This window comes from Aethalodelphis obliquidens, unplaced genomic scaffold (genome assembly GCF_003676395.1).
Source record: "Aethalodelphis obliquidens isolate GAN/ISIS:26980383/991018 unplaced genomic scaffold, ASM367639v1 scaffold26, whole genome shotgun sequence".
Classification (NCBI taxonomy): Eukaryota; Metazoa; Chordata; class Mammalia; order Artiodactyla; family Delphinidae; genus Aethalodelphis; species Aethalodelphis obliquidens.
The window spans coordinates 67431-90310 of record NW_020837970.1 but is presented as its reverse complement, the minus strand read 5'-3'; the positions used below and the strand labels follow the sequence as shown (position 1 = coordinate 90310).

Here is a 22880-nt window from a genome sequence, read left to right as displayed (position 1 = left end):
CTCAGACCACGTGTAAAACTCTCAGCCCAGCACCTGTCACGCGGGAGACACACAGTAAATGATGGATAATGGCAATGGGCATTGAAAGCCTTCAAAAATGTGCTTTCTGTTTAACTCAGCAATGCCACAAATTGGAATTTATCTAAGGAGGTGATGCAATGCAAGGGTATCACAGTGGCCCTGGAGCAAAGTTAGTGTCCACTGGTTGGGGATTTTTAGTTAATGGTATATTCATAAGTGGAATGTTCTGCCGTCATTAAAAATGACAGGTAATTACGTTTGACATTTCATGGCCCTTCCATTTCAGAAGCTCTGTTTCCTCCAGGTCATGTTGTTTCCAGTGTTTTGGTCCTCAGAGCCCTAGTCCCCACCTGTACATTTTTGATTCCTGGCCAGCCAAATATCGTTAAGCACTTTAATTTGCTTTCCCTATTAAACCACAGCACACCCCATGGATTAGGTCATGTCTTCCATTTTACTGAATAACGAACAAAAGTAAATGGTAAGAAACTAATTTCCTGCCTCCCCCTTCCCTACCCCAACTCCTATGCATCCTTCAAAACCGGGTTCCTGTGACGTCTCCTCCAATGGCTGCACCTGCAGCGTAGTCAGCCATGTTGCCCTCGGCTCCCCAACACCTCTGTTAGCTACCTTCTCACTACACTGCAGTGGTTACCTGTGTGCTGGCCTGTCCATGCCTTGCAGACTGCGAGCCCAGTAAGAGCAGGAACTGTCTTCTTCTTTTCTGTACCCAAGCATTTGGCGCATAGGAGGGAAACATCATTCAAGCAGTAGACAGTTACTAGCCTATACTTCCAGCTCTATCCCTCTTCTTGAGTTCCAGCCATGGCTTTCAGTTTCCAGCAACTACCCTACCTGCACATCATTCATAAGAAAGAGCGCTTACCATCTTAATTCCCAACCAGCTCCTTTATTTCTTCTTTTTTAAATTTTATTGGAGTATAGTTGATGTACAGTGTTGTGTTAGTTTCAGGTGTACAGCAAAATGATTCAGTTATACATATACGTATATTCATTCTTTTTCAGATTCTTTTCTCATATAGGTTATCACAGAATGTTGAGTAGAGTTCCCTGTGCTATACAGTAGGTCCTTGTTGGTTATCTGTCTTATATATAGTAGTGTGTGTATGTTATCCCAAGCTCCTGATTTATCCCTCCCCACCACGTTTCCCCTTTGGTAACCATAAGTTTGTTTTCAATACCTGTAAGTCTGTTTCTGTTTTGTAAATAGGTTCGTTTGTATCATTTTTAAAAATTAGCCTCCACATATGAGTGATAGCATATGATATTTGCCTTTTTCTGACTTACTGCACTTAGTATGATAATGTCTAGGTCCATCCATGTTGCTGCAAATGGCATTATTTCATTCTTTTTTATGGCTGAGTAGTATTCTATTGTATATATGTACCACATCTTTATCCATTCCTCTGTCAGTGGACATTTAGGTTGTTTCCATGTCTTGGCTATTGTAAATAGTGCTGCAGTGCACGTATGGGTGCTGGGTGCACGTATCTTTTTGAATTATGGCTTTCTCCCCAACCAGCTCCTTTCTGAATTGTCCGTTGGGGTTTGAGGCATCATTGTGTTCTCAACCACAGACTCTGGAATCCTCCCCTTATCTGCCCCATTTCTCCGCCCCACCCTCCCATCCAAGAAGCTGCCTTTCTGAACCTTCTCAGAGCTGCCCCACCTCCACCTTTAGTGGGTATAACTCACCTGGGGAGTATGTGGAAATGCAGCATCCTGGCTCCATCCCATGGATTCGGACTCCTTGGATCAGGAAACGAGTGAGGCTCCCACTGCCAGTACTAGCAAGTTTGCGCTGATAAATTTAGGAGTTGGTTGGCAGCTGAAGCAGAGATGATGGGTTAGGGGTAGAGAGAGGTACAGAAAAAGAAGGGAAAGGGGCTGAAAAGTTAGGTTAGCCCACCAAAACCTGCTGCCTAGGATTGCTGCAGTTGACTGAAATTTAGTAATCACTGAGCATTCCCTTTATCCTTTCAATAAATATTTACTGGGTATCCACCGTGTGCCTAGCTGGAGAGTAATAGCTAACATTCATTGAGTGCTCCCTTTGTGCCAGGCTGGGATAGTTGTCCCAACAACCCCATGAGGGAAGCGAGGGGGCAGGAAGGTGAGCGGAGGCTCACGGTTGCACAGCTGGTGTGCGACTGTGCAGGACTGTGACCCGGAGCCCGGGCTCCTGACCGTTCTGTTGCAGTGAATGCTCCAAGGAGATCCAACAAGACAGCACTCCATCCTCCTGCCACTTACCTTCTAGTGGAATTTCTTAACAGGCTATCATTCTATTCTAGTAAGTTATTATTATAGAAACCAGCTAGCCGTGTTCATCATTTCTTTCTTTAAAAAAGAAAAAGTTAAATCCTGAAGTCATGGTTCATCAGAAGGCAAAGGAGAGAAGCCACATCTGTCCTGAACCAAGCTCCCACAAATGAGTTACAGAGCATGTTCCACTCGTTCCCAGTTTTTTGGTTTTTGTTTTTACTTTCCAGTGTTTAAAGTTTTTTAAAAAGTCTTTAATTCAGCAGATGTTAGATTTGGCAGATAGAAACAGGATAGAGTAGGTTGGGAGTGAATCTATATATGGGAAGAGAAAATGCAGTGAGAAAAAATAATTAATAGTTGGGATGTGTTCAAATTCTTGCTTTGCAGGGAGGCCCTGTTTTGGTTGGTGAGTCATCTTTTTTTTTTTTTTTTTTGGTAAGAGTGACATTAAATGGCTATGATTGTCCTAATGCTGAACTGGGGGAAGCAGCACTAATATTGGTATGAAGATTCAAAGTAAAATACTAACTAGAATATGCTGACAGCTCTGAGCTGGTATAGGCTTGTGTAAAAGGCCTATAAGAAATTAGAAACCTTCAGTCTGTTTTTAAATTGCCTTCAATACGTTTTTGTAAAGAATGTTTCCATAGAAGACTAACATGCCGTTGGTGGCAATAAAGAATGCGATGTCTTCGCAGAAGCAATGGCATAATAATTGCACACTCGTGTAGCACTTTATAAAGTTTAGCAAGTACTTTTTACAGCGTGGGTTTTCACAGAGACTTTTAACCTGTTCTCTCATTTTTATTTCATCACAAAGAAATGGGGCAACTAAAAGAAACCAAGACTTCTTGGAGAAATAAATGTCTGCTTCCAGGGCTAGGGCAGGGAGGGAACATGAGCCCGCAAGAAGACGTGCTCCGAGGATGATGGGGACGTGTGGGAAGGTCTCGGGAGCCTGCCTGATAGGGCTCGCACTGAGCAAATCAGGGATGAGTTGGGCATCAAAAGAAATAGTAGTAAAGGATTATAACTTCTTGAATAAAATGAGAATCCATGAGTCCCTACTAAGGTAAACGAATGAATAAATACATTGGGGAAGAAGGAACACTCCTCTTTATATTAGAAAGTCAACTAAACAATGCAGAAGGAATGATGGAATTAGAAGTCACCACTTACCAACCATCATAATAATTGGTTCAGGCAAGAATCATGAATGGATGTTAAAAGTAGGGTATTCAAGTTTGAGGAGTATTGTGATGTTTATATATTCTCAGAGTACATCCCCACAAAGTACTTTTTCATGACAAAAGGCAAAATGGTAACTGTACAGTGGAGAACCCTGGCAGACGCCACGTTGACCAAATGATCCGAGTAAACATTGCTGGTGATGGGACTAGCGGGCTGCCTCCTGATGGGACAGGTGTTCAGGGCAGGACCTCAGCGCTAGTCTGTGGTGTCCCTGCCAAACGTGCATTACCCAAAGCTAATCTTGAGGAAGCATCAGACAAGCCCAGGTTGGGGAACAAAATAACTAGACAGGAAGGAAAGCGACCAGTGACTGCAACACGTGATCTTAGGTTTTCTTTTGCTATAAAGATATTGTTGGGACAAAGGAGAGCATCTCAATAAGGTGTATAGATTAGACATCGTATTGTTTCAGTGTCAGTTCTCTGACTTTGATAGTTTCCTTGTTTTCAAGAAATACACACTGAAGTGTTTAAAGAGAAGGAAGGGAAGAGGGGAGGGAAGAAGGAAGGAAGGATTTCCTGAGAAGGGGCACTGTTGTCACAAGGGTTAAAGCACAGAGTCAGCCCCTCAGCCCAGGCTTCAAGTGAGGGAGGTGGGCACTTCCCCAGCGAGCGCCAGCAGCTCCCTGGGAAGGCCAGAGCCGGTGCCTTGCCTCTCTCTACCCGTGGCGTTCTGTCTGTGCCAAGACACCACACCTTTCCTGGGGCTGTCCCCCGGCCTAGAATGCCCCCTTCCCTCCTCCCCACCTGCCCAGAAAAAGGCCCAGCTGAGAGATTTAGAGGAAGGAGAAGCAGAGCTGGGGTTAGGAGCCCGGCGCAGCCTCCAACCTGAAAGGGAGTGGCGCCGCACAAGGGGACAGAAGCCACGTGACCCCCACCTCAGTTTCCTCACCTCCACAATGACGGCATGGACTGGACGGTTTCTGGGGCCCTTTCTGCTACTTCGCGTGAACTTGTCTCCCTCTGACAGCCTCTCCAAAAGCCCCCCCAAAAGCTCTCCCTTGACCTCAGGAAAGAGGCTATGTTCCCAGCCTCTGAGAGATTGATTTTTGGAGTGCCTTCCTGAGGTATGTACCTTCTGCAGATCATGTGTTCAGACTTGTGGAATGTTGCGTTGATCTCTGCCCGCCCTGTGAGTTTTCAGTAAATCCACAGTGTACTGTTTGGAGGGTCAGTCAATTTGCTCTTTCCTGCAGCACGTGGATTGGGCAATTACCATGTCCCAGACCCGTGCCCGGCATGGGGGGGACCAGTGAGGAAACACAGGGCCTGCTGTTGAGCAGATGGTGCACGTCCTGGCACCTGATAGGACGGTTTCTGTAAAGTCACTTGTCCCTGTGACTGGAAAGGAGTAGGTAAAAGAACCAGAAGCCCCCACTTTGCTCCTGGTCAGTTGTATGAACTCGTATCCGCCGGATAACCTCTGTAAGCCTCAGTCTCTTCACCCATTCAAAGGGAATAGCGATCTCACTCCACTGCCTACCTGCCCGCCTTGCAGAGCTGTGGCCCTTCAGTGGGAGAGTTCTATGTAGAGCTTTGCAGATATGAGGCAGTCCTGTCCTTATTCCCTCAACGTGCATATATGGAAGTGCTTTGAAAAACAGGGTCATTTTTTATTGAAGTATAGTTGATGCACGATATTATATGTTATAAATGTAGGGTCTTAAACACAGAGAGAATGACAGCGTGTCTCTGCCTTCTCCTGAGCTTGAAAGAGACAGCATCGCGAGGGCAATAGGGTAAAGCGCAGGAGAGTGAAGCGCCGATGGCTTCCCTGTGCCAACTTGTGGCTCAGACCTGGTCCTTGGTCACGGGATTGAGTGTGTCTTGTCCTTGCAGTGCACCAGGTGGCTGAGCGCGTGGAGGCCCTGGGGCAGTTTGTCATGAAGACCAGAAGGACCCTCAAAGGCCACGGGAACAAGGTTCTGTGCATGGACTGGTGCAAGGATAAGAGGAGGATCGTGAGCTCTTCGCAGGTACGTCACACCTGTCAGGTGATGGTGGGCACATTTCTGATTGTAAGCTGAAGGGAAAGAGCCGTCCTTTTCAAAAGACCCTCTCCGAATGTTATGTCTCTGCCTGTTCGCCAAAGGACACGAGTTACCCCGGTAAGAATTCTCTGGCGTACTTGAAAACTTCACTAATTTGGGTAGATTTGAAATTAGTAATAACTGAAATATTATGAACTCTATTTTACAAACCATTCAAACATTTTCTTCCTGAGTATATTTCAAGGTCTTATTTGTAAGTGAAACCATTTTTAAATTAGGGTTTTTTTTTCTCCAAGTGGAGGGCGTAAGTGGTTGAAGTGCCATTGTGGCTTCTTTCAGTTTAAGAGTTTAGCAGTTTTTATGCCTTAAAGAACAAATTTAAACTATGTATTTTGTGAAGTATACTTTTTTCATTCATTTTATATAGCTGACATGGTTTATTTTTACATCTTATGTATTAGTTATTAAACTGCTACATAACAGATTACCCCCAGGTTTAACAACTTACACAGTGAATATTTCGTATCTTACATGGTTTCTGAGAGTGAGGAATCAGGAGCAGCTCAGCCGGATAGTTCTGGCTCAGGGTGTCTCACAAGGTTGCAGTCAAGATGTTGGTCAGGGATGCAGTCATTAGACAGTTTGGCTAAGGCAGAAGCTCCCTTCCAAAATGGCTCACTCACGTGGCTCTTGGCTAAGGCCTTAGCTCCTCACCATATGAACCTTTCCATCAGGCTGCTCACGACATGGTAGCTGGCCTCCACCAGAGCAGGAGAGAGAGACAAAGGCAGAAGCCGTGCTGTCTTTGATGACCTGGCCTCAGAAGTGACATTCCTTCCATTCTGCATTCCATGGTCACACAGACCAACACCGATATAATGACGGAGGGGCCTGGACAAGGACATGTCTTTCAGGAGGCTAGCCACCACTGCTTAATGCTTTTTATGTCTATTTTGATGTTACATTCGTTGAACATAAAACCATAAACTGAAGTCATATATTTTTATGGCCAGTTTACCGCCCCCCTGACCCCTGCCTCTGCCTTTAGTCCAGCTTTTTCAAAGCAAAATTTGGTTTTTATTTATAACCCTTTTAAGTATCAAAACTGTACATATTCTAAATAATCCATGAGTTCTAATATCTCTGTCGGTACTATGTTTGATAGGACAGGTGTTATTAATCTCCTGTATTACCTGCAAATCTAGTATATCACGTTGCACTTGCTTTTTTAATGTTCATAAAAATATTTAATGTATCAGTTATGTATTTAACTGGAAAAAAGAAAAGGTTTTTACCCCTACCACCCTGTTACAATCATTATTATCTTAGAGCACCTCTTTCTAGACTTTTTTCCAAAGGCTCCTTTTTACAAAGTGGTTGTTGAGATGTACATGTTGCCACCTAGCCTTTTAGACTTTTTTTTTAATCCTTAAAAGGATGCCATATGTTGGACTTTCTGTCGCTCGTGTACCACTCTTACTAGAGAGGGTGGGAGAGGAGGAGGGATGCTTCAGCACTGCTGACTGACTCCATCCATCCACCTCTACTGCAGAGGGAGTCGGAGAGGTGGGTGGGGGAAGGGAGGAAGGTGGGAAACAGCAGAAGGGCTCTGGAACAGACTTTGAGTGACTCAGAGCAGCCTTTCTCCCTTAAAAGGCAGGAAATTCATCTGCCTGACTGAGTGGGTTGGGGTTTGGGGTGGAGGCACAGTCTCTCCAGGTACGTAGGCCCCCGGTGTCTGTGCTCACGGAGGGACCACATTTAGTTATGAGACTGCTTTTAGCTTCTTGGTTGCCTTTCTCTCTCCAGAGCGCACAGTAGGTGGGCGGTGGAGCCAGGCAGGCGGGCTGTGCGGTGGAGGAAGCCTCTGAAGGGAACGCTGACTTGGGTGATACACTGAGTCTCTACCCCCCGCCCCGCCGCAGCCCTCTGCTCTGTTATCTAATTCACCCACACAGCATGTATGGGCGTTTAGTCAGAAAAATTAGAAGCACAAATGTGCTTAGGAGTCTTAAAAGGCCCCAAACCGCCGACTTTGCCTTTGATCACGGCCTCTCAGCCCCACGCAGCGTGAATATGGAAACCCTCCATCAGATCAAGTGAAGCAGGCAGCTGTGTCACTTTCATTACTCAGACCTTGCTGGCGCCCCTAAGTGGCATTCACCTCGCTCACCAGATCTGGCTCCAAGTGGCTTGAGTGATTAAAAAAAATCAAGCCTGCAGTGGAGACTGCAGATTCTCCATCCCTGAGGATGTGGGGGGGACCCACGTGCTGAAGGAGGTCGGCTCAGCCGTCCCCCTCCACTGCCAACGGGAGCCTGGGGGCCCAGACAACCCTCACACCACATTCTGGGTAGACGACTGCGCTGCAGTCACCGGGGCTTACGTGGGTTTACCTCTGATGGGTTTGCGTTACAAACAGATGGCATCATAGCCCCTCCCCACACCCCCTACTGGGGCTGCAGAGCGGATCGCAGTGAAAGTGGCCGTGTTGTCTGTGGCATCGCCCAGAGCTCACCCTCCACAGGGAGTGCTCTTTGTTTCTGGAACAGCTGCTCACGGGGGCCCCCACCATCATAGGTGTGAGTCCCATGTTGTTTTGCAGGGTGGGTGAGGGTGAGGCTGTGATGTCCCTGAGCACCTGGGGGAGTCAGACTGATGTCAGGCCCACCCAGTCCCCCTCCACAGCTTCCACAGAGGGAGGGGGGGTGAAGAGTGGGGTGGGGCTCTTACACGGTCCTGCAGGGAACGTGGACTCAGGCGAATGGTAGGGAGGACAGGCTGGGGAGGTGGGGTGGGGGGACCGTTAGTTACTGTCAGGCATCTGAAAGTAATTTCAGCTTTACCTTATCCCTGTATAACTTACTGACATTCGGGGTACGATGGTGATGACAGTTTACCAACAATTTGTGCTTGGTTTATAATTGGCATAAAAGAAGTGTCTGAGTGTTGCTTTCTGTCATTGTATCTACACAAGGGATGCAAGGTTGAGAACTGAGACTTGCATCATGCTGGAAAGTGCTGTCGCCACCTACTCGCATTTCTTCAAGGATGGGTTGGAGGGTCTTGATTGTCCAGATACTTGCTCTGGCTTTCCACTTGGCACTGCCCAGCTGGACTTGGCTTTCCATGAGGTTCTCAGCAGTTAACGTGTTAGGGCTTGTTGACAATTTTTGAACTGTTCACTCTTTTCTGTTTTTCTTCAAGTGTAGTTGATGTACAATATTATATAAGTTACAGGTGTACAGTATAGTGACTCACAAGTTTTAAAGGTTATGTACTCCATTTATAGTTATTATTAAATATTGGCTGTATTCCCTGTGTTGTACAATATATCCTTGTAGCTTATGTTATACATAACAATTTGTACCTCTTCATCCCCTACCCCTATACTGCCCCTCCCCCCCCATCTCCCCAGTGGTGACCTCTAGCTTGTTCAACTGTTCACTCATTTCCTTCCAGGATGGGAAGGTGATCGTGTGGGATTCCTTCACTACTAACAAGGTAAGGCATTGTCCCTGGTGGATTGAGGCACTTCAGAACCCCAGCCCTGTCCTCGTCCTCTCCAAGCACCCCACTACTGGTCTCCCTGCCCTTCAGTAGCCTATTTGGGGGTGCAAACCTGACGAAAGCCCACCCGTGTTCGGATGGTTCAGCAGCCCACTGTAGCGTTCATTCCTCTCTTGAGCCGAACCCCTCGCCCAGAGAAGAGCATGCAGGGCGAACACAGAGGGTGCCGATACGGAAACAGGAAAGGGCATGGCCCCGAAACTTGTCGCATTCACACGTGCTACTACCGCATTTAGGATTTTTCTTCTGGCTGATGATAAGAGGTACCCAACCCCCAGTTTCCTCTCCCCTCTCTGTCTTCGACTAGACTCCATAGCACGTGGACTTGAGCAAACAGTGGGTGGGGAGCCGAGACCTCAGTGGGATTAAACTGCTCTTCACGGGGATGCCGTGGAGTCTCAGCCCCTTGCAAGTCTGGCATAGGCATGTACTGCTCCAAGCGAGACCTAAGTTTAGACTTGTAATGAAACAGAAAGACCAGAATCTATGTGTAGGTGCGCTTGCATGCCTGCATCGTGTTGGCATTTGCAGTAACAAGTACTGTATATTAAATATGGACTCCAGTGTTTACTTAGAAAGAAAGTCTTCCTTTTCACTGTATGAAAAAGAAACCTATTATCTGTCTCAAATTGAACAGCGTCCTTATTCCGCATTATTGAACGTGTTCAGTAAGTGTCATAATAGGCAGTTGTTACACAACCTGCTCAAGGGGGCCCAGAACCATCTTGTAGAGCAGAGTCTGGAATGGTCAGGCCCCTGGGGAATAATAAAAATGACAACGTAACAACTTGCAGAGGGCTTTCCTATACATCACTCTGCCTCTCCAGAACTCCTCAGCATCTTCAGGGGTGGGGCTAGGGGGTTGCTTCTGCTTATGCCTTAGCATGGCGTAGAGCACACGCCTCCTGATGTCTGGGGAGCCATTGGGTTTCCGCTTGGGGTCCCTGGCAGGGCCATAGTTACCACTTGTCAGCAAAGGGGCCGGGATGCCCTGTGCTGAGAGTGGCCACTCATTCGTGGAAGTAGGTTATTCATGATGTCTGAAGGGCTACTACTCTGTGAGTGACAAAGAACTTTGACAGGCAGTATCAAGGCCCATGTCTCCCCACAAAAACACAGAGAATCATAACAGGAAAGAAGACCAGCACTTGAATGTACTTTACAAACCATCTAGTCCCATCCTCTCCCTTCCCAGACGGAGAAGGAGAATGAGATAAGACAATGGCCAGCCTGTGTGAGGCTGCACATCTCGCTGGTGTTAGAACCAGGTCCAGGGCCCATGACTCCCATGGAAATAGGGCCACAGACTCAGAAGTTTTTGAATCATGCCTTAGTTGCTTATATGCGTGCAGGAGAATACAGATGACTCAGACCCCAGCCAGGAGCCGAGGACTTATACCTCCTCCCCATGCTTCCATGTTACAGGTTTCCTTTTCTCCCAGAGCATAACTCTAATCCCCCTCCCCAAGCCCACCCCCATTCCTACCTGCCCAGAAATGGTTTAAGACCCACAGAGGACAGAGGCTCTTGTATACTCACTCACAGGTAAACAAACTTGTAACATACATGTAAAAAGATTCAAGAATACGTTTTTAAAATAGAGGGAATCTGAGTAAATAAGGTGAAGCATATACGTATGTGAAATGAAATTCAGACAGATCTTTCAAAGAAAATGAGCCCCAGTATTCATTCAGAACAGCAGGGGGAGTATAACAGTAAGAAAGAAGTAAGACGTTAAGGATATTCTTTTGCTAGTTGAGATTTTTAACTTTTAGAATGTATGACATAAAGTTTGGTTGATTATAGAGGATCTGAGTCTCCTCTTCAGTCTCAGCCCAAACCACTGACCTTTGAGACTAGAAAGTAACTTGGTAGATGCTTCAGTGATTTTACTTGGTAAAAACTGACGTTTGTGTAGAAGTGCCCTCGTTCATTGCGTGCATGGTGTGTGCTGTGTTGCAGGAGCACGCGGTCACGATGCCCTGCACGTGGGTGATGGCATGCGCGTATGCCCCATCGGGATGTGCCATTGCATGCGGGTAAGTATGGGTGACACAGCAGCGTTTCACATGTCCTGTTGGCCATAAAATACTGTTCTATGACCTCTCTCCTGGAGGTCAGGTTAATATCTTTAGTCTCTACTTCCGTCAGAGGTGAGAACTCACAGGATGTGTCCCAAAACCTCCATCACAGATCACAGTGTTAGACTGTCCAGTGGCCAAAACCCCAGGCAAAGACACTCCCAACAGACAGGACATTCCAGGGCCTGAGAGATCACCTCCCAGTAGTGAAGGGCAAAGGCCAGACCTTCCATTAAGTAAGGTTAATTCTTCAGTACTCAGTAGGAATGATAAATACTCTACATTTTTAAAAACCCTCAGGTAATATGTTTCTAATCGGGCATTAATTCTAGCAAATGCATAGAGTTGGATGGGTTATATAAATTTCTCAATATTTGCTATTGAGATATCAGATGTCTAGCACCAAATTACAAAAAGAACACGTTGGGTATATCCTTCTGTGATATATGATGAATATAATAATATAGCACACAATGTCTTCAACAGTAGTTCAGAAAATGATTCTGTAGGCTATTTCTTATTTTAACCCTCACTACATGAAACCCAGTGGAGGGATTTCCAGGAGGACAGGGGGACAGTCAGGGGTGAGAATAATTTTACAAGGCCCAGGTAGACAGCTTTTTTGGTGACACCCGGTGCAGAGAGAGTACAGAGTGGAGGAATGGCTGGCGCCTTAATCTCTTGTCATCTCTGTTTCCCGGGTCCTGGCATGTGGTAGATGGTCAAGGTCTGCATTGGCTGTCTTACAGGCTGATATAAAAACCAAAGTAGAAGTTCAAGGTGTGAATATTTGGGAAAGCACTTTTTAAAATATCGGGAGTCCCATGGATGAGGAGAGAGCAGAAAAACTAAACTGAGAAAGACTGAGTCCTCATCTTAGATAAAAGCACCATCTGCCCTAGTCAGACCATGCCGCGATTCGTTTTCAGTTTCCAGTGATAATCTAACATAGTGTTTCCCAGCTATGGCTTGTGACATCCCTGTAACTCCATTATCACACAGAGCCACACCTATGTCATATTCTCTAAATGTCGTTACAGGTGACAAAAGGGTGTTTTTCTCTTCCTCTGGGTCTATCTCTCAGTTGGTTCCAAACTTGAAAGCTGAAACTCTACCAGTATTTACACAATTCCGTTCTCAAAAAAATGTGTCAGTTGATTTTATATACATATATGTGTATTTTTTATTTGAAGCCATATCACCAAGAAGCCTTCATTCAGGTATTGTACACTTGCTATGAGCACCTGTGTGCAAGGCACTGGACTGGGTGTCCTAGGGAAATTCAAAGATGAATAAAACGTAGTACCTGCCTCCAAGAAAGAATAAAAAAATAACAATAATGACCACTTCTTGAGCCTCTATCATGTGTCAAGGGCCATTCTGAACTCTATATTATCTTCACAACAGCCCCTTGTGAAAGGTGAGTGGGATCCACTCCATTTTATAGTTAAGAACACTGAGGCTTAGAGAGGCTAAAAAACATAACAAAGGTCACAGAATGAGTTCGGTACTAAAGCAGAGATGCAATACCAAATGCATCACATTGCAAAACCTTTCTGCTTCTCATAGCAATGCAAATAAACCCAAGTGTGAGTGAGTATCCCGACAGAGCTACAGAAATTACTCTGAAGCTTCAGAATAAGAGAACATGTTTCACCTTGAGAGTCAGGGAAGCCCATAGTCTGAAGCATGCTGGTTCATTGTCACAGCCAAGTGCAAATCATTCCCACTCACACCATCTATAAACATGCTGCCAAAGCTAGTTACTGGTAAGAGACTACCCAAGTCTACACCTGCACCTCCAAGCATTTGGAAAGGCAAAGGGGTCCCCTAGGTTCCCCAGGGCCTCAGAAGGGAATGCCCCTCCTAAATGTCATTCCCCACTAAATGGAAGCAGAGCTCCTTGGAGTAAGACTGATTGTAGGTCTGGGGCAGGAAAAGAGTAAAGTGAGCCTAGGATATTTTCTTGTTCCAGAAAGCAAGGGAACACTCAAGTCATATTAATGGAACCTTATCAAACAGAAACAGGAGCCACTTGAAGGGCCCCCCGCCAACTTTCCAAATTGGGATAATTTTAGCATCACATGGAATAATGGTAGTAATGGATCATAACCCAGTTGAAGAGAAAAAAGAATCCATGGGTGTGCAGTGATACTGGGAGGAGGAGGGATTGGATTTGTCTTTACAGAAAAATATCAGCTGATAAATGCAGAAGGAATTATCAAATTAGAGGATCACCATTTTGTACCATAAACTAATATTTTATTCAAGCAAGGATAATCATGCTAAAGCCATTGTATGATGGTTGTTGGGAACAGGATATTAACATGACCTAAAGGTGTCACACCACAGATTATTATTACAGGCATACCTTGGAAATATTGCAGGTTTGGTTCCAGACAATTGCAATAGAGCAAATATCACAATGAAGTGCGTCACACAAATTTTTTGGTTTCCTAGTGCATATAAAAGTCAAGTTTACACTATACTATAGTCTAAGTGTGCAGTAGCATTATGTCTAAAAAAAAATGTATATACCTTAATTAAAAAATGCTTTATTGCTGGGCTTCCCTGGTGGCGCAGTGGTGGAGAATCTGCCTGCCGATACAGGGCACATGGGTTCGTGCCCCAGTCCGGGAGGATCCCACATGCCACAGAGTGGCTGGGTCCGTGAGCCATGGCCGCTGAGCCTGTGCGTCCGGAGCCTGTGCTCCGCAACGGGAGAGACCACAACAGTGAGAGGCCCGCATACTGCAAAGAAAAAAAAAAAGCTTTATTGCTTAAAAATACTAACCATCAACTGAGCCTTCAATGAGTCTTAATCTTTTTGCTGGTGGAGGGTCTTGCCTCAGTGTTGATGGCTGCTGACTGAGCAGGATGGTGGTTGCTGAAGGCTGGGGTGCCTGTGGATATTTCTTAAAGTAAGACAGCAGTGAAATTTGTTTTATCGATTGAGTCTTCCTTTCACAAACAATTTCTCTGTCACATGCAGTGCTGTTTGATAGCATTATAGCCACAGTAGAACTTCTTTCAAAATTGGAGTCCATCCTCGCAAAACTTGCCACTGCTTTATCAACTAAGTCTGTTAATATTCTAAATCCTTTGTTGTCATTTCAACCACCTTCATGGAATAGATTCCATCTTAGGAAACCACCTTCATTGCTCATCCGTAAGAAGCAACTCCTCCTTCGTTCAAGTTTTATCATAAGATCGCAGCAATTCAGTCGCATCTTCAGGCTCCACTGCTCATTCTAGTTCTCTTGCTGTTTTCACCATATCCGCAGTTACTTCCTCCACTGAAGTCTTGAACCCCTTACTGAAGTCTTAAACCCTTCAAAGTCAGCCACGAGGGTTGAAATCAGCTTCTTCCAAACTCATATTAATGTTGATATTTTGACCTCTTCCGATGAATCACAAATGGTCTTAATGGCATCTAGAATGGGGAATCCTTTCCAAAGGTTTTCAACTTACTCTGCCCAGATCCATCAGAGGAATCCTATCTATGGCAGTTATAGCCTTATGAACCGTATTTCTTAAAGAATGACTTGAAAATCAAAATTTCTCTTTGAACCATGGGCTGCAGAATGGATGTTGTGTTAACAGGCATGAGGACAGCATGAATCTTTTGTACATCTCCATTAGAGCTCTTGGGTGACTGGGTGCATTGTCCAGGAGCAGTAATATTTTGAAAGGAATCTTTTTTTCTGAGCAGTAGTTCTCAACAGTGGGATTAAAATATTCAGTAAACCGTGTTGTAAACAGATGTGTTGTCACCCAGGCTTCATTGTTCCACTTATAAAGCACAGGCAGAGTAGATTTAGCATAATTCTTAAGGGTCCTAAGATTTGGGGAATGGTAAATGAGCATCGGCTTCAACCTAAAGTCACCAGCTGCATTGACCCCTAACAAGAGAGTCAGCCTGCCTTTTGAAGCTTTGAAGCCAGACGTTGACTTTTCCTCTCTAGCTGTGAAAATCCTGGATAGCATTTTCTTCCAATATAAGGCTCATTTGTCTATATTAAAAATCTGTTGTTTAGTGTACCACCTTCTAATTATCTTAGCTAGATCTTCAGGATAACTTGCTGCAGCTTCTACACCAGCCCTTGCTGCTTCACCTTGCACTCATGTTATGGACAATGGCTTCTTTTCTTAAATCTCATGAACCACCTCTGCTAGCTTCAGACTTTTCTTCTGCAGCTTCCTCACCTCTCTCAGCCGTCATAGAATTGAAGAGAGTCAGGGCCTTGCTCTGGATTAGTCTTTGGCTTAAGGGGATGTTGTGGCTGGTTTCATCTATCCAGACCAGACTAACACTTTCTTCCTTTCAGCAATGAGGCTGTTCTGCTTTCTTACTCATGTGTTCCCTGGAGCAGCAATTTTAATTTCCTTCAAGAACTTTTCCTTTGCTTTCACAGCCTGGCTGTTTTGCACAAGAGGCCTAGCTTTCAGCCTGTCTTGGCTTTCAGCATGCCTTCCTCACTAAGCTTAATCATTTCTGGCTTTTTATTTAAAGTGAGAGGCATGCAGCTCTTCCTTTCACTTGAATGCTTGGATGCTATCGTAGGGTTATTAATTGGCCTAATTTCAATATTGTTGTGCCTTAGGGAATAGGGAGGCCTGGGGAGAGGGAGAGAGAGAGAAGAATGCCAGTCAGTTGGAGCAGTCAGAACACACACAACATTTATCGGTTAAGTTCACCATCTTACATGGGCATGGTTCATGGTGCCTCAAAACCATTACAATAGTAACAGCAAAGATTACTGATCACAGATCACCATAACAAATATAACAATAATGAAAAAGTTTGAAATATTTGTGAGAATTACCAAAATGTGACAGAGACACAGAGTGAGCAAGTGCTGTTGGAAAACTGACACCAATAGACTTGCTTGATGCCAGGTTGCCACAAGCATTCAATTTGTAAAAATGCAATAAAGCAAAGCGCAATAAAACAAAATATGCTTGTAATTACAAACAAATCACCCTTACCATGGAGAGATCTGGTGGTCCCCACTTTGACCAAGTAATCAAAGTTGGCGTCACCAATCTTGACACAAGAGGCATTGCAAGCCTCTTAAAGTGAAGCAGTAAGAAAGAAATAACACAATATCACCTTTATATATCACATTTATATTATTGTTAAAAATGTTATACTTGAGGGACTTCCCTGGTGGCGCAGTGGTTAAGAATCTGCCTGCCAATGCAGGGGACACGGGTTTGAACCCTGGTCCGGGAAGATCCCACATGCTGCGGAGCAGCTAAGCCCGTGTGCCACAACTACTGAGCCTGTGCTCTAGAGCCTGCGAGCCACAACTACTGAAGCCCGTGTACCACAACTACTGAAGCCCATACACCTAGAGCCCATGCTCTGCAACGAAGAGAAGCCACTGCAATGAGAAGCCCATGCACTGCAACTAAGAGTAGCCCCCGCTCGCCGCAACTGGAGAAAGCCCATGCGCAGCGATGAAGACCCAACGCAACCAAAAATAAGTAAAATAAAATAAAATTTTAAAAAAAGGTTATACTTAAATATAACCATTAAGAAACAACATGACAAATCCAGACTGTGTGACATTCTGTAGGACAACTGACCTAAGTCTTCTCATTATAAACAACCAAAAAAATGTGTCTGTTCTCCATTAAAAGTTCTAAAAAAGATATAAAAACAGAATGTAATGTGTGGATCTAAATGGGCCCTGGATCCTGGAGACAGTTGGGAAAGACTGAATATGGATAGCTTATTAAACGGTGTTTGGAATTTTTGTTTTCGCAGATGTGATAATGAGTTAGTGATTATAGAATATGTTCTTAGTTTTAGGAGATGTAAATTTGCAGATTGAAGTATTTAGATGTAATGTGTCATGTCTGCCACTTGTATTCAGATGGTTCAGAATTTGCTCCCACAAATATGGCAAAATGTTAAGTTAGTGAACGTATGTGAAGAGATCTGGGTGTTCATAGTACTATTTTCTCTTTCAATTTTACTGTACACTTGAAAATCTTCAAAGTAAAAGCTGAGGGAAAGGTTATAGCATATGATACTGCCAAAGGAAAACCATTTGAAAAGTTTGTGTGAATGAGAAAGCATATGAATATTCTACTGCCCTATGTTAACATTTGACACTTCTGTCTTTCCATGCTAGTGGCTTGGATAATAAGTGTTCTGTGTATCCACTGACGTTTGACAAAAATGAAAACATGGCTGCCAAAAAGAAGTCCGTTGCTATGCACACCAACTACCTGTCGGCCTGCAGCTTTACCAACTCTGACATGCAGGTAAATAAGGGGATGCATGATGACGGGCCAGCCTGCTGGGGAGCAGGGTTGGTCATGGAGAGCTAAAGTGGAGTTGCAGGCGAGGAAGCTGTTCTGGTGTCCCTCTTCACAGGAGGCTGTGTGCACTCCAGTTGACTCTAAGAGGAAGCTCCTGTTGTTTTTCATATATATGTGTATATGTGTGTATATATGTTTATATGTGTATGTGTGTATGTTTATATATGTGTATATGTGTGTGTACATGTATATATGTTTATATATGTGTGTATACGTGTATGTGTGTGTGTGTTTATATATGTGTATATGTGTGTGTATACGTGTATATATGTGTGTATATGTGTGTATACGTTTATGTGTATATATGTGTGTGTGTATATATGCTTTTTTTTTTTTTTTTTTGAGCATGCCACTCAGCTTGTGGGATCTCAATTCCCCTACCAGGGATTGAACCCAGGCCACGGCAGTGAAAGGGCCGAATCCTAACCACTAGACCACCAGGGAATTCCTGGTTATATTATTATTTTTAATAAAATCAGAAATGGGGAAATTCAGGGCTGTTGACTGTTGGCAGAGATGAGATGAACTCCATGCCATATTGAACCTCCTCCTCTAATTGACTTGGTGGGGGTGGGAGTGGGTCAAGGAAACTTCTGGGGTGGTGGAAATTCCTGTCTGGGTCAGAGAGTTGGTTCCAAGGTGCCTCCGTATGTAAACCTTCACAGGGTGCTGACTTTCAGAGTTGGGTACGTGACACGCCTCATCGTACCTATTTTTCACTCCTGTTTTAACACATTCGAAAAGAAAAAGCATCAGAGGGTAAATCTGTGCCCTACTTTGAACAAGCCACAAAGTGGAGACAATCCAACTTCAACGCTTTGGCCACGTTTTCTCTCACAAGTCCTAAAGCATCCTATCGTGTCTCTGTCACATCTCTCCAGAAAGCCTGCACAGATGCCACCACCCGCATTGCCAGATACCAGGGGTGACTGAATAGCAGGGGAGGCTGGGAGTTCAGAGCAGGAGTGGGGGGTCGTAAACGTGCTGCAGGGGCCACCCTGGAGGATGAGTGTGTTGCCAGTGAGGTGGAGGGGAGCATTGTAGGAGGCAGGTGGCCCGAGAGGTGGGCAGGGCCCGATCACAGGGTGCCCTGAGTGGCGGGGCTGACCCTACAAATGGCAGGGAGCCATTGCTGGGGCTGGGGCAGATTGGGTTTGCTTGAAGGAGGAGACTGAGTCAGATTAAAGGCCACTCTGGCTTCAGCTGACTGACGTCAGCAGCGGGGTTGGGGGTGGCAAGGATAGCGGCAAGGAGACCCGGGGATGGGTAATTGTCTCACTTCTGACGGGAGGGCTGTTCGGACTTGGCAGCGTTTACACCTGTTTTTCGCGACCAGGAGTCTTGCAGGCCTGTGCAGTAGAGAGTGCTGTTGCCCTGGCTGCTGCAGTGGCCACATCGGATGTCTTTGGGCCTGAGGGGCAGCCAAAGCAACAGAGGATGTTTAGTCTCCTGTTCTGGATGGTGAATCCTGAGCAAGCTTTTATTATTCTCTGTGTTTTGTTTTTCTCACTTGCAAGTGAGGATCGTAGTAAATTCCTCCCTCATGAGGTTTTCTGAGGATTAAATGAGATGATTCATCTCAAATACTTAGTAAATATCAATAAACATTAGCTCTTATTGTTTTGTTATTTATATTAACGCAAAGCTTCATGGGTGATTCAGATGCATAGCCTAGTTTGGGTACCACTGAACTCATGAACTAAGCTTCCTTCCAGCTCTGGGATCTAAGATGAAAAACAGAAACCTCAAAAAGCTGTTATAAGACCTACAGATTCTCTACATTCCAGAATAAATGAGTGACAATGAGTTAGAGGATCTGTTTAGTGCATTTATCATAATGAATGTTTGGTTTATAAAATTTATTTTTACTTACATTGTAATGAAGAGCACAAATATTTAAAATATTTTTTAAATATTAAGAAGTTACTGTTAACTTTTAAAGACTATTCATTTCTTTGACTGAAGAGTATGGTATGGAAAATTCCCATTAAAGAGCTAGACCGAGGGAATCATTTCAGGCAGTCATTTGTTTGGACCTGATGTCCCAAAAAAGATTGGCAATTACTGGCCCCTTTGCAAATGTTAGGACAGGACTGGGGTGGAGCATCCCCTAGTGGGTGTGGCCAGCAGAGATTGGAGGGAATTGTAGCACATCACAAAATACAAGTTCTCAAATTAAGACATGGTCCAAGTCTTGTGTGTTCCTAAGCTGCTCTGACCAGCCTGAGTCCTCTTGTCAGGTGTACAAAGGCCTCTTAAGGGAAGTCGAGGCCAGAGGGAGTCCCATGGGCAGCTGCATGGGCTTTGTAGCCTGGAGGGTCTCCAAATTTGAGAGCTGCCTGCAAGTGGGGGCTTTGAGGAGGGCCTTGGGGCCCACACCCAAGAAGCCTGAGAACTCTGGAACTCAGCCAGCTCTTTCTCCATGGAGGGGCCTCTCCTGGCTGCAAGAAGATCCTAGGCCTCCCAGACTGCTGGCAGGAACACACTCCCAAGACGGTGTGGCCAGCAGGTGCAAGGCCAGGGTGGGAATGGATTCTTTCCTTGTAATATGTCCCCTCCCTGCAAGAAACAGAAGATTCTTTTACAAGTGCTAGGCCTAGCGTGTGAGAGGGAAGGGAAGAGAGGGGGAAGGAGGGAGAGGATGAGAGGAGACCACCAGCACGTGGAAACTAGGGGTGCAGCACAGTCAGTGGGTGCACTGAATGCTGGCAGTCCTTTAAGGCCTACTTCCTGTTTTCTTTCCTCAGCCATCAGTAATCTCCACCCACAGAGGGCTCTGTTGTGGGCACTTACACTGCAAGAGCCCCTTCCCACACTGTCTTATCACCTCGTCCAGCCCCTGTGAGCAGCAGGAAGGTGGGGCGTAGGGAGGCTCTGCTTGCCAGGGCTTAACCCTTGTGGGTCCCCCTATGGCTGCTCAGAACCATGCTGGCTCCAGGGCTCTGCGATACCATCAGCTGGGTCTTTGAGGCCTTGAGCCCTGGATCCCCACTGCCTTTCTCCCAATTGCAGCAGAGCCCAAGCCTCACACACACTGGCAGCAACAAAATTTAAAACCCTAGTTCTGGCCACCATGCCTTTCCCCAGGCACCCCAGTGTTCTTCTTCATTCATGGGCCAGCCTTTGTATTTGAAACTATCCAGAGTCTGCTTGAGGGACAGCTGCACTGACCTCAGACAGATTTTCCTAAAATATACCCTTGATTTGGTCATTCTGCTCAGAAGCTTTCCACAGGTCCCTCTTGCCTACAGGCTAAAGTCCTGACTCCGTACCCAGGCACACCTTTCATTCACTGCACAGGTGCGCCTTCCCCTCAGCTCGCTCTGCTCTCCTCCCCTTCCTTTGTGAGTGGCCAGCTCTCAGTCCTCCTCTGAGATCAGCTCACATGTTGCCAAAGTGGGTTTGGTGTCCCTCTCACAGACCTACCTATATCTCAGCACTTCTCACTCTGTCGTAAGTGATCCTTGTCTCGTCTGCCAAGACCATCAGAAACACCTGCCACCCAGCAATGCTAAGTTTATTAGACCTACTGCAGCAAGGGAGAACCCCAACTTGACAGAATCACTATACCGTCTCAAAATGAAGAAACTGGGGAAGGGTCCTTAGAGGGTTTCAGGGTCCAGGGTGAGTGGTCCAACCTCACCATGGTTGCAGACCCTGAATTGCAGTTCTCTGTGGGTCCTGAATAAACCCATCTTTGCTGGAGAAATACCTGGCAGTCTATTTGTTTCAGGTCAACAGCTTGCTCACCAGGACTTGCTTTATAAGACCCTTACCTCGCTGGGCTTACCAACCCTAAGCTATTATGTCATAACTAGTTTTCCACCTTAAAAGACCCACCTTAAAATGGGAGGGCACACACCTTGGCAGCGGTCGTGGAGGAAACCGGCGAGGCTTCCGGAAAGAGCTGGTGAGCAAGCTGCTGCCCCTGCGCTTTTTTTGCCTGCAACCATAGCGAGTGGACCATGGCGAGGCATGTGCAAGTCCCCACACAGCAAGGCAAGGAGAACCGTTTTACGGGGTGGAAAAGGAAGTTGGGAGGATTAAACAGAGTTCATGGCTTTTCTTTTTTTTTTTTAATTTATTTATTTAATTTATTTATTTTTGGCTGCATTGGGTCTTCATTGCTGTACGTGGGCTTTCTCTAGTTGTGGTGAGCGGGGGCTACTCTTCATTGTGATGCGTGGGCTTCTCACTGTGGTGGCTTCTCTTGTTGCAGAGCACGGGCTCTAGGCTCGCGGGCTCAGTAGTTGTGACTTGCAGGCTCTAGAGTGCAGGCTCAGTAGTTGTGGCATGTGGGATCTTCCCGGACCAGGGATCGAACCCGTGTTCCCTGCATTGGGAGGTGGATTCTTAACCACTGCGCCACCAGGGAAGCCCGAGTCCATGGCTTTTCATTGGCTGAATCCTTCCCAGGAAAGAAGAGAAGTCTGTCTTCTTCCTGTTGGTCTCTATCATCACAGGACATGAAAGCTCCCCCTTCCGGTCTCCCACTGTATTTAATTGAGGCTTCTGTTTCATTAATTTTTTACAAAGCTGTTAGTCTTGATAAGTAAGCTTAGTTGGTTCACAGTTTTATCTTGCAGGAGCAGTTATTTCCTGGAGCGGGCAGCTAGGTTATTTTTACTTGGTTTCTCAGTATTGTCTAATGCAGCACCGGGAAGTGTGCCTGGCCCTGGAATTGATTAACGTAGGGACAGGGAGTTTGGTGGGTTTCAGTCCTTCCTGACAATCCTGTTAACCAAGTTCCAGGAGAGCAGAGACCAAGACACAGTCTTTCTGCAAACCCTGATGCCTAGCGGAGGGCCTGGACGTGGTCAGCACACGGCAGATGCTGGTTGACCCTGTGTGTCTGTCAGCACCACTCAGTGGCCCAGGGAGCCTCTGGGGGATCCGGCTACAGGAGACTGTGTTTAGCAAAATCCTGCTCCAGGTGGGTCCCGGCAAGCAACGTCAGCATCACCTGGGAGTTTGTGGGAAATACAGAATCTCAGGCCCCACCCCAGGCTCTCTATTAGCAGCTGCGTGTGGGGTTGCACATTAATGTCTGGGAAGCACGACGCTGGGCTTGGGTGCTTGTGGGAGCCGCTTGAGGTTCTGTGAAGCAAGCGTTCACAGAGCCCTTCCTACGTGGCAGGCAGGTATAGAGCCCCGCAGGTACCACAGGGAGACCTCTGGATTCCATACTCTGCAGGAGGACAGGCACATAAACAGCTCCAGGACAGCGAGGGTGTCAAAAATGAACTGTTTCTTTCTCAGTACCAGAGAAAGAGTTCTGTGCTTGAGTCCAGATTTAGCAGGGTGTGTGTGTGTGTGTGTGTGTGTGTGTGTGTGTGTGTGTGTGTGTG

The 22880-nt window shown here is 45.8% G+C and overlaps 1 protein-coding gene across 4 annotated transcripts in view; it reads left to right on the top strand.

Annotated features, from left to right (window-relative positions):
- GNB5 (G protein subunit beta 5) overlaps positions 1-22880 on the top strand; it is a 48117-nt gene that overhangs the window by 13126 nt on the left and 12111 nt on the right. For 3 of the 4 annotated variants that reach the window (XM_027123042.1, XM_027123041.1, XM_027123043.1), the window contains 4 exons: positions 5397-5533; positions 9011-9052; positions 11081-11157; positions 17343-17475. In XM_027123042.1, coding sequence (XP_026978843.1) covers positions 5397-5533; positions 9011-9052; positions 11081-11157; positions 17343-17475 — 389 coding nt within the window. Of the gene's footprint in view, position 1; positions 191-5396; positions 5534-9010; positions 9053-11080; positions 11158-17342; positions 17476-22880 lie in introns of those variants that run through there. The other variant, XM_027123045.1, reaches the window with a different exon arrangement.